General features: G+C 44.9%; 1 protein-coding gene across 1 annotated transcript in view; it reads left to right on the top strand.

Annotated features, from left to right (window-relative positions):
* Positions 1–1,730: 1,730 nt before the first annotated feature.
* Positions 1,731–16,017, top strand: part of CHMP4C (charged multivesicular body protein 4C) — a 20,200-nt gene continuing 5,913 nt past the window's right edge. The window contains exons 1-3 of the mRNA XM_015405627.1: positions 1,731–2,107; positions 14,095–14,272; positions 15,587–15,695. Of these exons, the coding sequence (XP_015261113.1) occupies positions 1,903–2,107; positions 14,095–14,272; positions 15,587–15,695 (492 nt within the window). The 5' untranslated portion in view covers positions 1,731–1,902. The remainder of the gene's footprint in view (positions 2,108–14,094; positions 14,273–15,586; positions 15,696–16,017) is intronic.

The following is a 16,017-nucleotide window of genomic DNA, read 5'->3' as shown; positions in this document are numbered from 1 at the left end:
TTCTGGAGGTCAAGGTAAACAACATATTTTGCGTCCCCCTTGTCCACATGTTTGTTCACCCCCTCAAAGAAGACTAACAGGTTAGTGAGACAAGATCTTCCCTTACAGAACCCATGCTGAGTCTGCCTCAATAGGTTTTGTTCATTTATGTGCCTACCAATTCTTTCCTTAATAACAGTTTCCACCAATTTACCCAGTATTGACGTCAGACTGACTAGCCTGTAATTTCCTCTGGAACCCTTTTTAAAGATGGGAGTGACTTTAGCTACCTTCCAGTCCTCAGGAATAGAGGCAGATTTTAATGAAAGATTACATATTTTTGTCTGGAGATTCACAAGTTCACATTTGAGTTCTTTCAGAATTCTTGGATGTATGCCATCCGAGCCTCGTGATTTATCAGTTTTTAAGTAGGACCTCCTCTCTCGTCACCTCAATCTGACTCAGGTCTTTCAACACCCCTCCCGAAATCAGTGGTTCTGGAGTGGGCAAGCACTTCGCATCTTTCGCAGTGAACACAGAGGCAAAAAATGCATTCAGCTTCTCAGCCATTTCCCTGTCATCCTTCAGTACTCCTTTTACCCCTTGGTCATCCAAGGGCCCCACTGCCCCACTAGTTGGTTTCCTGCTTCTAATGTATTTGAAGAAAGTTTTATTGTTGGTCTTTATGTGTTTTGCTATATGCTCCTCATATTCCCTTTTTGCCTACCTGATCACAGACTTGCATTTTATTTGCCACAGCCTGTGTTCCCTTTTATCAGCCTCACTGAGGCCCCGGTCACACGGCAAAGTTGCCGCGGGAGAGGCACGGGAGTCCCGTGGATTTTCTGGGCGCGATCACACCCCAACATCTGGGAAGCGCAGTGCTCCCGTGGCAAACCCGTGGCTCCCCGCCGAAGGTGCGGATTTAAAAACTAGTACTTACAAGGTACTAGTTTCCGGAAACTGTGGGCCAAGGGCGGGCGTCTGATCGTGTTTCCAGTGGACTTACGTGGCATCCGGCGCCCGTCTCCGCAGGTTGCGCTACAGCACCCAACAGCGCATGCGCACAAAGAGCGATTGCTAGTGCGATCGCGCGGCGTGGCTTCTGTGCCACGCTGCAGGATACTCATCTGGTCGGCATCTCCCCCCTAACCACGGGACGTGTGCTCGGGCGGCCGCGCGTTAGTTTCCTCTTGGGCAATTAGCCACGCCTCCCCCCCCTGCGATGTCCGGCCCGTGACGGGGCCTGAGACTAGCTTTCCACTGCTTAAAGGAATCCTTCTTACCTTTTACAGCTTCCATTACTTTGTTTGTTAACCATGCAGGCTTTTTTCTATACCTATTTGTGCCTTTCCTAACCTGTGGTAGGATATATTTTTCCTGAGCTTCTAGGATTGTAGTTTTAAATAGTCTCCATCTGCAGGTTGGCAACCTGGTGGTTCCAACCGGGGCTGTGATTTCCAGACAACTTTAAAAACTTACTCTCCCAGTGTGTAACTCTCCAAGAGAAGCACTCATGAATCAATTGTATTGTTCTACCTACTTATTTTGACTTTGCTTTATTCTCGAAGACACAGAAAGGCAGGATAGAAAGAGAATGCCTTTGGGCATGTGCAGAGTGCACTCCCGGGGCAGCTGTGACCGGCGGGGGCAGGGCACATTCCGCAGGTAGCAACACCTGTGGCAGGTGCGTGTCGGTCACGTGACTCGGTCATCCGCCTCGGGAACAACTGCTTCCTTCCCTCTTGGAGTTTCTCAGCCGCCGCCGTCGGACGGAGCGAGGAAATACAGCCGACGCCGCTCCTGGCGTTTTGTTGAGCCCCGGGAGAGAGTTTAGGGGCGAACCAGGCGGATTGCTTTCTCTTCACTGTTGCAGCGCGGGCTCGATCTCTGGCAGGGACTGGATTCTCGACAAGGGCAAAGATGAGTAAGATCCACAAGCTTTTCAAAGGCGGAGGGGGCTCCGGCTACTCCAAGGGCAAAGGCAAGGGGGGCCCCACTCCCCAGGAGGCCTTAGCCCGTCTGCGGGAGACAGAGGAGATGCTTACCAAGAAACAGGAGTATCTGGAAGCCAGGATCGGGAAGGAGCTGGCGTTGGCCAAGAAACACGGCACCAGAGACAAACGGGGTGAGTTCAGATGTTGACAGTTTGGGGACTGGAAAGTTGCACTCCAGACTTACCTTCAGTGTCAAAACGCTTAGCCCTGCGTTTCCGAGTGTGTGGAGAATGTCTCTCTCGTCAGAGTTTACCCCAGTTGTCCAGTTTTGGGACATTTCTCAGCTGCTAAATGACTCTGTGTGAAGTAGAACGGGAAAAAGAACTGCCTAGTTTGTAAAAGAATGTGGAAAATCAAGTAAATCTATCTGAGTTGATCATGTGCCATGAGTGTGTGTATGGATTTTTCAGTCCATGTATGTAAACTTGGAAGTTCTTTTGGAAACAGCTTCCCCATGCATATACCCAAAGCTCGTCTCTAATGTTTGTGAACATAACATTTAGTCACGGCATTACATGAACATCTTTTCTCTTTCAAAAAAGGGCTCTTGCCTTGCCTGTTCTTTCCCCCCATAGTCCCCAGAAGAAGACTCCATTATTTTTACAGTATCAGTTCCCTTGGGCTGTCTCTCTCTCTCTCTGTTTACAGCCCTTGTTTCCTGCTTGTATAATACTGTGACCCTTACCCCCACTAGGAATCTGGCAGGTTTCACCTCACTTGGTTTTAATAAATTACTACTGCAAAAGAACTGCATTTCGGATTCGTCTGTAAAGTTTCTACAATTACATCACTTTAAAAACTATAATTAACAATGATATCATGTTCCTTTTATGTTGTGAGGCACATGAATACAGATCACATTACCTGCGTATCCTGATGTGATGCTTCTGTCAATGCTAAACTAGTCAGGATTTGCAAATTACCTGAAGGCCAGGATGTAGGTGCCCTGGGAGTCAGGTGTGATTATTACATTGGCATGATAGGTAAAGGTAAAGGTTCCCTTGCTCGAAAGCCAGTCGAGTCCGACTCTAGGGTTGCGGTGCTCATCTCCGTTTCCAAGCCGAAGAGCCAGCGCTGTCCGAAGACGTTTCCGTGGTCATGTGGCCAGCATGACTAAACACCAAGGCGCACGGAACGCTGTTACCTTCCCACCGAAGTGGTACCTATTTATCTACTTGCAATGTCTTGCTTTCGAACTGCTAGGTTGGCAGGATACATTGGCATGATAGAAATACGCTAAGTAAATAAATTAAAATGTAACTATTTAAGACCCAGTGATATTTTAAGTGCTTTGAAAGAATCTTGCGTTTTGGCAACTTAATTTGCAGTTGTAAAATATGTTATGCATAAGACTGATCCTGTTGTTTAAAAATAAACTGAAAAGCATTATGTGGTTTAAGTCACTGTCTTCTCCCCTAATGGATTTGTTTTTATACTTCAGAATGTTATGTTTTAGGGTTGATGGGGAGCTAATCTAGATGTAGAGCTGTCTGTGTCAGTTGTGATGTGTTTGCATTGCATTTGCAGGGCAATCCTAAACAGACTTGCAATCTATTGCCTTCCGTCAATGTAGAAAGATGTTACTCTGTTTAAGACTGCACTGTTGAGACCCACCCTAGGTAACCAATAAAAGTTTCTGCATGAAGTCATGTAGGTGTGTTCTAAAATTATGTAAGAGTACAAAATAAAAATGGTTTTCTGCTTGGTGAAAGTGCTCATGTTCCATCTTTCAATGTAACTTCTATGTTGGCTAAAAGAAAAGATTAAATCCCATGATTACTTTATCTGGGAGTAAGCACCACTGAATTCAGCGGTGAATGTACCTAGGATTGCATGGTAAGACTACCTTCACACTTCTTTAGGCATAAGTCTTGACAAAACTGGTGTGGCTTAATTCTGAGTAAACATGCACTGAATCAGGCTGTGCATGTGTCCCTAAACAGGTTAAGATCCAGCCACTTATGTTGTTGTGTTGGTGGACTTGAGGAGACCCAAGAGTTGAGGAAAGAGGGCTGGGCTTATTATTGCCTAGTCTTAAAGTCAGGAAACCAGTCTCTGCCCTAGGCACAAATCTATACATCATGTGCATAGTGCAGGGGTGGCCAGACTTGCTTAACATAAGAGCCACATAGAATGAACGTCAGATGTTTGAGAGCCACAAGACCTGAACAAATATTACACACACATTTTTATTGAAAAATATGCAGATTTGCATTTTATTAACATTAGACGAGACTGACAAAAATTAAAACAAAAGGGGTAACTGATAATATCGATAATGATGTTTATTTGTACAGTGATATTTATTTGTCTGCTAATGATACTTCTTTGTCTCAGAGAAAGAGAGAGAGAGAATGAGAATATATTTAAAGTTGCTTTCTTCCTCTGCTCCCCCCCCCACCTCAAGCCTACCCAGGGAGGGGATCATTTACTGGGGAAGGGAAGACCGATTGGGGAGGCCCACCTCCCCCTTCACTTCCCCAGCTGCCCTGCCAGGAGCCGCACAATATGTATACAAGAGCCGCATGTGGCTCCTGAGCCACAGTTTGGCCACCCCTGGCATAGTGTGTTTCCAACTGTAAGCACTGACTTGGTGGCTGGGGTTGTTAAACTACAGACTATGTAGTTTGTGGTTTCAGAAGGCTTTGATCCTCAAACCTTCCACCATTAATGAAAGAAGAAAAGACTGTGGTAGAACAGCACTTGGGAAAGCATGCCATAAAGATCTGAAAAATTATGTTCTGTTCTTGTATGTATGTAAAAATAAATGGAACAATCCCCAAACGCTCTGTTTTCTTCAACCATCAGTTCAGTAATTAAGTCTTTAATAACGGGTCAACATTTGAACACAACTTTTTGTGTGTGTGTGTGCGCACACGTCCGTGCGGAGGGGAGGAGACTCCAAATCTGAGATTTCACAAGGGTTTTTCCCCCTAGGAAATGGATACAGGAAATGGATTTGGGTGTGCATGCTGCAGATAAGGAGTCTTCTATTGTGCTTATCAGAAAAGGAGCCAGAGGAGAACCACGTTGACATCTATGTTTTCTTTGGGAGCAGCCTTTAAAGTTACTGGGACTTAGCATTGCTTCAGATTTCTCACTTGAATAACGAACAGTTTTTGCTGGACCTCTTTCCACGCAAGCTGCCCAAGCCTGCAGCAGCCTTTTCATGATGCTGCCAGAGGAAGAGGATAGCTATGCTGTCTCACGCCAAGCCATCATTTAATCCTTAAATGGGGACTTCAGAACAGGAGAGTATATAGCTCCTGAACCATGAAAATGGTAGCAGTGGGAATCCTTGTGGCTACGGCTGCCTCCTCCATTAAAATGACTGTTGCATAGACACTTCAGAGCTGGATTTATAGAGGAGGGAAGCAAACAGTCTCCAAAGAATTAACATGTTAAACAAGAGCAGCATACACAGAACAGTGCAGGTGCTGAAGGATTGTTAATCTTGGTTCTGGGATGCTGAAGTTACTGAAGCAGCCACTTGGTGTACTAAATCAGCCCAGGGTGCTAGGACTGGATCCAAGATGCTGAGCTCCACCCGCCTTCCCTCCGGAGTTGACTTGCCCCTGTTGTCATCTGCATGGGTGACTGGGATGGAGGTCAACCAAGGCGGCAGCATGGGTGACAGCAGAGAGGCATGTGCATTCCAGATCCGATCCTTCACTGCCCGTATCCAAGGCTGTGAAATCCAGGTACTGTCTCACTGCCCACAACAGTGTGGTTGATTTGGTGGGGGGGGGGAGGAGAGACATGAGCCTCCCTGACCCAAGCCATTGGTGACTGAGGGAGGCTGCACATGCTTCCCAGAGCCACTGCTGCATGTGCTTGGGGATCCAAAGCAGTAGTATAGATGATGGGGTATGGGCTTCCCAGATCCAAGGTGGCAGAATGGGCAATTGGGAGAGAGAGATATTGTTCCCAGACCTAAGCTGCCTGAATCTAAGTCATGGGTGACCGGGGAGGGAAGTATGCAGCGCACATGTCTGCACTGCACTGCCCAAGGGGGTGGCATTGGCAAGAAGGCACTGTCTAGTGTCAAGGTGGTGACACATGGGTTGTGCCCATGCTGCTGAAGTCATGGGGAGGGGGTGTTGGGTAGGAAGCAGTAAAAAGGATGGGGCCTTGCAGCAGCAAAACATCTGATTTGGCAATATCCTCCCCAGTGCTTACTAAATATGTTTTGTGATGTAGACGCCCGTGATGCTAGTTTAACCACATTACTGGGGAGGAATTTATCTATTAACGGAGAAAAATATTTATTCTTGGAGTGTTCAGAACATACAGACTCATTATAGTCTCCAGACAAGACCGTGGCAAGTTTGTGGTATGAACTGTAGGAAAATGTGGGGTGATGAGTTCTGGTGGCTGCTAGGTTCTCTTATGTACCTCTCCTGGTGATGTCTCAGCATTCCATGTGAATGACCTGCCTGCTGTTGTGATGCAAGAGTTTCATGGGAGCACAGCACAAGCCTAGAAGCCTGGTCACAAGAACCCTGCATCAAGGCTGAAGTGAAGTGGGCTGGATGGCTGGGGAAATCTTTGGACTGCTACAGATGCTTTCACCGCCTGGGGATCAGCTTGTTAACTTTACTTTTAAAGAAAACCTAAAAGAGGGGGGGGGGTACTTTTTGATTATTAGTGCAAACCATACAATTTGTTCTCCCTGGTCTGTGCCAAACTGAGGTTTCTGTATGTTATGGTGGCCACAACAATATACCAGAAGTATAGCTGTGCTAGCCAACTGCAGCCAAAATAAGAAAGGCTGCACCTGTTTCCATATTATTCTATTTCCCTATTATTGCTATTGCAAATGCAGAGGTATTGGTACTGGCAATAGAGCATCCACATGGGAGTTTTGTTTATTCTATCAAGTGCCATTTTCCCTACACTTTCCTCCACTGTGCTTTTTAAGGGTTTTGGTAAGGTAATTGGTGTTGTGCTACAATGATCTTTTTGCCATAAACTGCCAATTCTCTGAATGTTCAGCTTTAAATTTTTAAAAGTCCTTAGCCCTTGTCATTGCTGAGATACAAGGGGAATGGTGCATTTATTGACACAGTATGTACAGCTCTCTATGTAACTGTGTTAAAGACTTGGCTTTCTTTGTGGATCAGATATGTTTGTTCGGTATGTTCTGGCTGCACAGTCCACATATCCATGAGCCTTCAGACCACTCTAGTCCTCTAACTTAAATTGTTCCATGCCTTGTATAGACAGGTAAAGTGTCAGCATTGGGTTATATTGTATATGACCTCATTTTCAGTAGTAGTGCTTAATGACAGATTACTTAATTCCAGAACTACTGAGCTTAAGTATCTGATGTAATTTTGCAGGACTTGTTCAGTTAATTGCAACATAATCTTTTGCACGGAGGAGATCACCGTGCTGAAAACGAATTGATTTTTTAAAGCTGATTGCAACAACCCAAGTATTTTTCTTTCAGAAGTTTGGTAATATATAATTTCTCTTTGAGCACAGACATTTCTCAAATTGTTTGAAAGGTAATGAGAAGTCTTGTACTCTAAGCCAAAGGAAACCAAACCTGGCAAATGTTGTCCTTAGAACTTCCTGAATTTGTTAAGGGAGGGGTGTATCAATATTTGTAAGGCACTTGCCATTACCACAGCATAACAGACTGCTCTGTGTTATAGGGTTGCCAAATCTGGGTTGGAAATTCCTGGAGATTTGGGGGTGTAGCCTGGGGAGGGCAGAATTTGGGGTGAGGAAGGACCTCAGTGAGGTATAATGTCATGGAGTTTTCCCTCTGAAGCTGTCATTTTCTTCAGGGGAACTGATATCTGAAGTCTGGAGATGAATTGTAATTCTGGGAGATATCCAGGCCCCAACTGGAGGTTGGCATCTCTAATATGGATAACAAAATTTGCTTAATGGGGTCCGCCCTGGCTGTTCCTTAGGGTTCTGCAATACCAAGGGAACCCTAAGGCTTTGCAGAAAATCTGAAATACTGGGGGAAAGGAGGTTAGCCCCCGAAGAGTAGCACTGAGACTTGTGCAGACAACAGAACAAAGTACAAACCAACAAAAATGGCATCTTAGGCTGTTGTAGCAACACAATGTCATGCAAAAAAATAAATGGTGGAACGGCAACCAGCAGCCAGGGAGCAAGGAAATCTGGAGCTGGCTCTGACCTGCCTTCTTTGCCTGTATGCTTTTCTTCCTCCTCCTTGCTACATTGGCTGGAGATGGGGCAGGAAGACCAGCAGGCAGGGGAAACCCTTGGGAGGGAAGAGAAGATTGGGTGAGGGACGCTTGGCAGGTGGATAAGGAGGGGTGGAAGGAAGGAAGTGTTGAGTAGGAAGGTGGAGAAGTAGACTCAGACATGGGGTGGAAGATAACCTAGAGACTTGTGGGGGAGAAAGAGACTTCCTCTCGCACATGAGCTTCCATGAGTTCCCCCTCTAGTTAGATCTACATTTGGAAAGGTTTTTTTCTTTTAGTTGATTTGTTGCAAACTGAAAACAGAAGAAGCTCTTTTAATGGCATAGCTGAGAGCATGATCGGTTCTCCTAGCTATAAATACTTTTTGGATTTGTTGTTTGGTTACTGTGAATGGATCTAAGTGACCTTACCTGATAGAAGTTGAGGTACCTATGATGGAAGTTTAGTGTTTGTTAATGGCTGTCAATACCAGCCCTTTGGCAACAAATGCCAGGAGAATTCTGGGGCAGTGTCTCAGGATGGTGAAGTTTCAGGGGAATATGATTGTACTTCCAGGTGATGCTCTGGGAAATAATATGAAAACGCCCTTTCCAAAAGTAGATATAAGAAGTGGGGACCGTCACAGCTTTACCATAAAAATTGGTCTTAACCATAAAGAATGGGGAAATTTGTAGAGTGACATGAAGGATATGACATTACTTCCAGGTAATGTTCTGTGACTCTCCCCTCATCTCCATGGTCTTTACCACAGAGATTTAGGGAAAACACAGAGAGCATCACCATTTATCTATCCCATGCATCCCATTGTTTCCTGCTCTTCAAATTTACAGAGGGAGGACTGAGAGCAGGGGCGAGAGACTGCCTGCTGCCACTGTGCATGCTCTTATTCCCAACATGTGAAGATACCCACATAAAAATAATTTCCACTGCCATGTTTTCCTTCACCTTTCGGAATTTTAAGGGACCCCTAAGTTCTGTTCAGTGTTAGACATTTGACTAACCTTTGGTTGCTATGTTTGCAACTAGAGATGGCCATTGTCTTTCCCTTTCCCCCTCCTGCCCTGGATGGCCCAGGCTAGCTCAGTCTCGTCAGATCTTGGGAACTAAGCCAAGTTGGCCCTGGCTGATACTTAGATAGGAGACCACCAAGGAAGTTCAGGGTTGCTATGTAGAGGCAGGCGATGGCAAAATGACCTTTGTTCTCTTGCCTTGAAAACCCTCCAGGTAGCAATATGTTGGCTGTGACTTAACAGCACTTTTCATCACCATTGTCTTCCCCCTACCCTTTTCTGCCTAGAAGGCCTAAGCTGCAATCTTATAATAGCTTCTCCCAGCAGTCATCCATTCATATCTGGCATCTACTATGGATGTAGGCAAGGGACCTTAAAATCATGGCCTGGAACAAATGCATGTTTTTTCTTCCTTGTTTCACCCACCTTCTTTTTTCTTGATGAAGAGTTCTTAAAAACTTGAACACATATTAGACAGCATTTAAAAAAATTATTGTAGTGCAGTTAGGGTTGCCAAAGGCATTTTGGCCGGGAGCGCGTCACCCGGAAGTGATGTCGCACACTGGGGGCGGGGCCATGCCATTTGAGGGGAAAACAAAGAGTTTTCCCCTCAAATGGCGTGGCCCCGCCCCCAGCGTGCGACGTCACTTCCGGGTGACGCGTGCGCAGGGGTGGGGTTTCCCCCGGGCCCAATTCCGCGCGGGGCAGAAGTCGGGCCTTGAAAGCGGGGGGAAATCCGCCCCCCGGGGGGATTTGGGAACCCGAAGCGCAGTTAATCAGCAGCAGAAGAGAACAGACAGTTCCAATGGTGATGGGAGCAGAGGAGTCTTCAAAGGGTAGCTACTGGCCAGCAGTGGTAGTTGGAGGTGAGGATCTTTCATAGACAGAGGTAGTGCCACTGCAGCTAACCCTGGTTAGTACTGCGCAGAAGGCGGCAATGGTTAAACCACTTATGAGCATCTCTTACCTCAAAAACTCTGTGATGACAGTGAAGAAAGCTGACAAGAAGAAAGCTGATTCATTTGAAATGTGGTGTTGGAGGAGAGTTTTACAGGTACCAGACGCCAAAAAGACAGGTAGGTTCTAGATCAAATCAAGCCTGAACTCTCCCTAGAAGCTGAAATGACTAAACTGAGGCTATCGTACTTTGGTCACAGTCTGTGAAGACAAGAGTCACTGGAAGAGACAATAATGCTAGGAAAAACTGAAGGCAGCAGTAAAAGAGGAAGACCCAGCATGAGATGGATTGACTCTGGGAAACACAACCAAATCTCCAGGAATTTCCCAAACCAGAGATGGCAGCCCTAGTGGTACATATTGGGAGGATAGCAGCCATCACCTTGTTTTCTCCTGTAACCCCAACCTTGCTATTTCTAGTCCTTTACCCACCCGCTGCCTCTGCTTAGGAACTAGAGCGCCTAATGCTCCAGCAGGGCTTCCCAAACTGTCCTTAGCTTGGATAAGTGGTGAGAGGCGGCAAGGAGCAGCAGGCTCAGGCGGCACGCTGTGTTCACCTTCGCTAGTCGCATGTGACAAATATTCTAATTTTTTAAAAAACTGTAAAAGAAAGAGGATGCAATCTAAGCCTGCAGACACTGATCACTGTGCACTGGTGAAATAATCGGAGTTCGATGCTTGGAGGCATTAATGAAGAGTACTGCAAATTTTATTTGGCTTCTAGCTCTGAATTTGAGCAATGCATGTGTCAGCAACTGTGGCATGCCTTGTAGCCTTTATGCTAGTTTTGTCTCCACTCTCTCAGGGAAGCCTTTTTTCTTTATTTTGGATTTCAGCAGGGATGTGCATAATGAATACTACTTTAACATAAATCCCCCCAGAACTCCAGGCAAGAGCTTTCGCGCTTCTCTTACTATTGTACTTCTGAATAATGGCAGTGTAAAGATTAAGTGACCTGTGATATTATGTTTATTTCCTCAGATTACTCTTTGACTCTTAACTGGCTCTGTTCTTTTTCTGAACTCTTTGGAATGGGGATCTTCTTCTTCCTGTCACTATGAGTGTCTGTGAAGTAAGTTTGTGTTCTGTACAATACATCCTCAAGATTAAGGAATGTTGACTGTGCAGCAAATAAATAACAGACCTGCATTTACTGAATGAACAAATGCTGTTGTTTAAAGGCTTCTCAGTAAAGCACCCAGCAGACACAATGCTGGAAGAAAGATGCTGAAAAGAAGGAACCTGGCACAGGATTTTTGTGTGTACAGGGTTTAGTACCCCTTTTTGTTTCATACCCCCCCCATCCTATTCAAATCAAGGATCCTGGTACTAGGAGATGTTAGCAGAAAAACTCATCACTCCTGTTTCAGCAACTGCTACTCAAAGGTTCCGCGATGGCTATGAGAGCACTAACTCCCTCCCCACAGGTGTGCTACCAAGTAGGCACAGTGGGGCCAGATATTTCTGGCCCTAAAAGGTGCTCTATGTGGGTGGCTTTGAAATTAATCAATGCACATGGCATAAAGAAAACAACATTTTTATGGGATATAATTTTGTTAATTTGGTTGGTAATGAAAGATGCGTTCAGAACATGTGTTCTGACACTGCCAAACTCTTCTTGTTAATGTATTAATGTCATACAATATTAACTTTTGCAAAATGAAGGACATTTTATGTGCATCAACAAAATGTGCATGTTTTTAAAATCTGTCTAGATGGCTCAGGATACAAGTTAGAGGGAGTAGCCTTGCTCTCACTAAAAATGTGTATTTCCGATGACGTAAGGGGTTGAAATGAGGTTCATGACGTGTTCTTCGAATGCTTTGCAGTTGCCGAGCCAGTCAAACAAGACTGGGTAGATCGTGAAGTTCAAAGTCCTCAAAGTTTGGTTGCTTTGATCCTGAGAGCTCCCTCTATCCGCTGCTGCCAGTCAGCATCTCCTTTTTGGTTCTACACAAGGCTGTTATTTACCTGTCACACCACTGATTGTTTGCAGCCGGAACAGCCATAATCAGCTAAATTTACGGTGTGCGTTTCTATATATAGTGGGTGCAACAGAGAGCTTGCTGAATCCAAGCACTTGAAAATAGTTGATCTTTGCGCTGTAGTCAGGGCACATCTGGAAGAACATGCCTTCAGCGATGGGTTAGCTTTGTTTTACTGAAGCGCAAGAAGCCTGTTTGTGCTGCAGTTGTCTGTATCGAGAGATGTTATAGACAGGAAGTTTAAATGAAGACATGAGTTTGAGTATGTCCTTGAGGGGTGTAGGCCTTCTTAAGTATGGAAGTAAATTACTGCAAGAAGGACAGATTTAAGAGTCTGAGCATAATTGGAAGCCATGAAGCATATCTCCCCTACTCCGTAATTACATTATTAAGGGCCCAGTCTAGCACGCTTAGAAGTGTTCTTCAGTCCAATTAATCTCAATTTCCAGTAGTAAACTATGCATTTTGGGTGCTTTCTTAAAACGACTATAAGAAAATATGGTAACTTATATGTAACAGTGAAAACAAAAGCTTGCGTAGCATCACAGGCCCCTTAGAATCCACGGAAGTGATAGTCCTAATGTGGAGTTGATATGAATTACATTACTGGAAGTGGAACTCTTTTAGTGCTTCTGGAGCCACACTGATCCTTGCAAATCACACTAGTTGACTAGCCGTTTCATATTTAACCACTTCCGGGGGCAGGGTAAACTGTTAATTTTTGAGTCTTACAGTTCCATAAAGAGTCTAGGATTACTGATACTTTCAAATGGGAAACGGTGTGGTGTAATGGTTACAGTGTTGGACTGGGACTACGGAGGCCCATGATCAAATCCATACTCAGTTATGAAGGTCACTGGCTAACTTTGGGCAAAGTAGTCCTGAAGACAAAATGGGGGTGTCAGGTACCATGTGCCCTTGAACTCCTTGGAGGAAAGGGTGTGAATGGAACAGAAACACAATGGATAATCTTTAGGGTGCCACAAGATGGTGTAGTGGTGTAGTTCACAGACAGCCACCTATTTTCTCACCCTTGTGATTTGAAATGTTCATTGGATGTGACATTAAAGCATTTAGGGTACCTGTCCCAGCAGCACACAACTGCAAAGGAATTGTGACGTCTGTAATTGTGTCTTTTGATTTGACCTGATCTAAGAGAAATTCATAGGTCAATTCATCACTTCTTTTTAAAACCACTCATAAAGTAAAAATCAGACCAAATGAATGGACTGAGCCACAACACAACTGTTCCTTTTAAATGTAAACGATCTATGGGATTTTTCACTTTTTGTTCTTGGGTAGCATTCCCCCACCCCCCACTATATACCAAATTGCAGTTGAAACAGATTATATGGCACTAATAGTAATAATAATAATGGCAGTACATGGGAGGAGTAATGATAATACATACTGACAGTATCAATACTACACATATTTTTTTAATGTCAGGTCCAAGGAACTTGCTTTCTCTGCAGCCACACAGCAGCTGCAGGAAAGACTGTTTTAAAAGTCTGTGGGGTCTGATTTGCTTCGGTTTCCAGACTACAGTTTTTCTGCAGGAAATAGCAGCTTCAATCACATTCTTGCCAAGTTCCCTCCCTTCCCCAGGCTCCATGCCCAATTCTCCAGGGATTTCCCAAGTGGGAGTTGGCAACTCTCTGGTGGAGGGAGGGCTCTTGTCTCTCTCTCCCCCCCCCCGCCATACAGTTTTCTTAAGCCAAATTAGTCCTAGTGTGGAGTTTTCTGCTGCATGCATGGAATAGAAACATAGATTTACATGGTTCTTTATGACAAATTGGAAAGGACCCTCATAAGGGACTGAGAGATTCTAGGTCTCCTACATTTACCCTTCAGTGTTCAGGTTTTCTATTTTGCTTCCTTCCTTCCTTGTCCAGTACTAAATATGTGAAGCATTTGCATTTCTATTGCATTATGAAATGATACATAGCTGATATCTTCTCTCTTGTTATGCAAACAGTTGCACTGCAAGCACTGAAGAGAAAAAAGAGATACGAGAAACAGTTGACCCAAATTGATGGGACGCTTTCCACCATTGAATTCCAGCGTGAAGCACTTGAAAATTCCTACACAAACACAGAAGTATTCAAAAACATGGGTTATGCTGCCCAAGCAATGAAAAAAGTACACGAAAATATGTAAGTGGGGGGAAAATCAACATTTCTTGGGATATTTTCTTTGTCATTATGGCTACAATCTTTGGCTGCTGTTGAAGTTTGGTTTCCTTTTTGGCTAGAGAGACTAATATTGTGGGAGCACTGTGGACTTTAGCCATGGATCTTATTGGCCTGTACAACTTTCCATTCTAGGAAGTGCTGGAATTCAGTCCTTGCGAGAGCATTTTCATTTTCCCTATTCCGACTGGCTTTTGCTAGTGGCCAGTTCAAGCTACCCATTGGTTATGTCTGTTATGTGTGCCAACAGCAGGGCTTGAACATTCTATTTCCTGTCCCACACTCACTTCATCGGCAGTCTTCTTCCTTCACAAGGTGGGCTTGAGGGGGAAAATGGAGGAGAAACTTGCCTGTGATGGCAATGCAATGATGTCCATTTAGTGTGAGCCTGTAGCTACAGCATCACCCCATTTGATGTCACTACTTCTGGGTTGTGCCTGGTATGATGTCACAGCAATTCTGGCAATGTCATGATGTCACTGGTGAGCTTCCCCATTGCTGGTAGGTAGGGTTGCCATCCCCCCAATAGGGGCAGGGGTTCCTCCGATTTTGGCCCACCAATCCGCCTACAGGCCAGCTGGCCGGTGGGGGGAGCCCTACCCCTGAAGAGCTCTGCGATGTCGGACGTGCCCAGCACAAAGATGTCACCTGGAGGTGATGTCATTGTGGCAGGCACGTTGTGGGGGGACGCTCTAGTGTTCGGCCAAAACTCTTTGGTGACCCCTCCCCCGCAACATGCCTAGTGCAATGATGTCACTTCTGGGTGAAGTCATCATAGTGCATGTGCAAGAAGATCCTGGAGAGGTGGGAAGCCCCCTGCTGACAAAATGTAGGAACCTGGCAACCCTATCAGTAGGCCTCCAGCTGGTTGCTAGCCTTGGGCTGACAACACTAGTTCATCCTCTGGATAGTGATGTCAGTAGCCCTGGATAATAATGTCCTGTCCTTTAATAGAGGCTTAAGGTATGAAAATGGGCAGCTGAAACCTCATAGCATGGAAGGAAATATAAATAACATCCCAGTAAATAACATCCCATTAAGCCCCTATTAAAGAGACAGGAGATTTTTCCCCCCTCCAGACTGTTGACAGCTCTACCTCTGTATGACCTGGGCCATAATTCATTGAAGCCTGTGCTTTTCAGGCCACATACATTCCAACAATATTGAGATCCCTGCATGCAAAATATTGGGTCTACCAATGGGGCCCCTTTCCAAGTCGGGTTATGACCTGTGAATTCATTTGGAGAAATCAAGTTATTGGCATGTTTGTTTCTTCAGGGATCTGGACAAAATTGATGACATGATGCAAGATATCACAGAACAGCAAGATATTGCGCAAGAGATAACAGAAGCTCTTACAAGAAAAGTTGGTGATGATTTTGATGAGGTTAGTAATGCAATCAAATGAAGAACAAAGCACAGCTACTGCTGAAATATCACTCCCTTTTTTGTGTTTGATCAAATCTTCTCAAGCTCATTTCCAAGCACTTAACACATTTGCACGTCAAGCCTCCATTGACTTAAGAAGCAGTCTGTGTTCAAGTGGTGAAAAATTAGATTTCAGACTACCCAGTTCTGAATAAGGGCCATGCCAGAGATAACATTTTCTGCCAAAGGAAGGTTAATTATAGGACTGGAGTAAAATTCTGTGGCCCACTTTTGCCAAGTAGTCAGAATGAAGTTGAAATTTGACTTTCATTTGCTGAAGA

This window comes from Gekko japonicus, unplaced genomic scaffold (genome assembly GCF_001447785.1).
Source record: "Gekko japonicus isolate JY-2015 unplaced genomic scaffold, Gekko_japonicus_V1.1 scaffold3606, whole genome shotgun sequence".
Lineage (NCBI taxonomy): Eukaryota > Metazoa > Chordata > Lepidosauria > Squamata > Gekkonidae > Gekko > Gekko japonicus.
The sequence above is the reverse complement of the archived record's forward strand: the minus strand, read 5'-3'. Positions and strand labels throughout refer to the sequence as shown.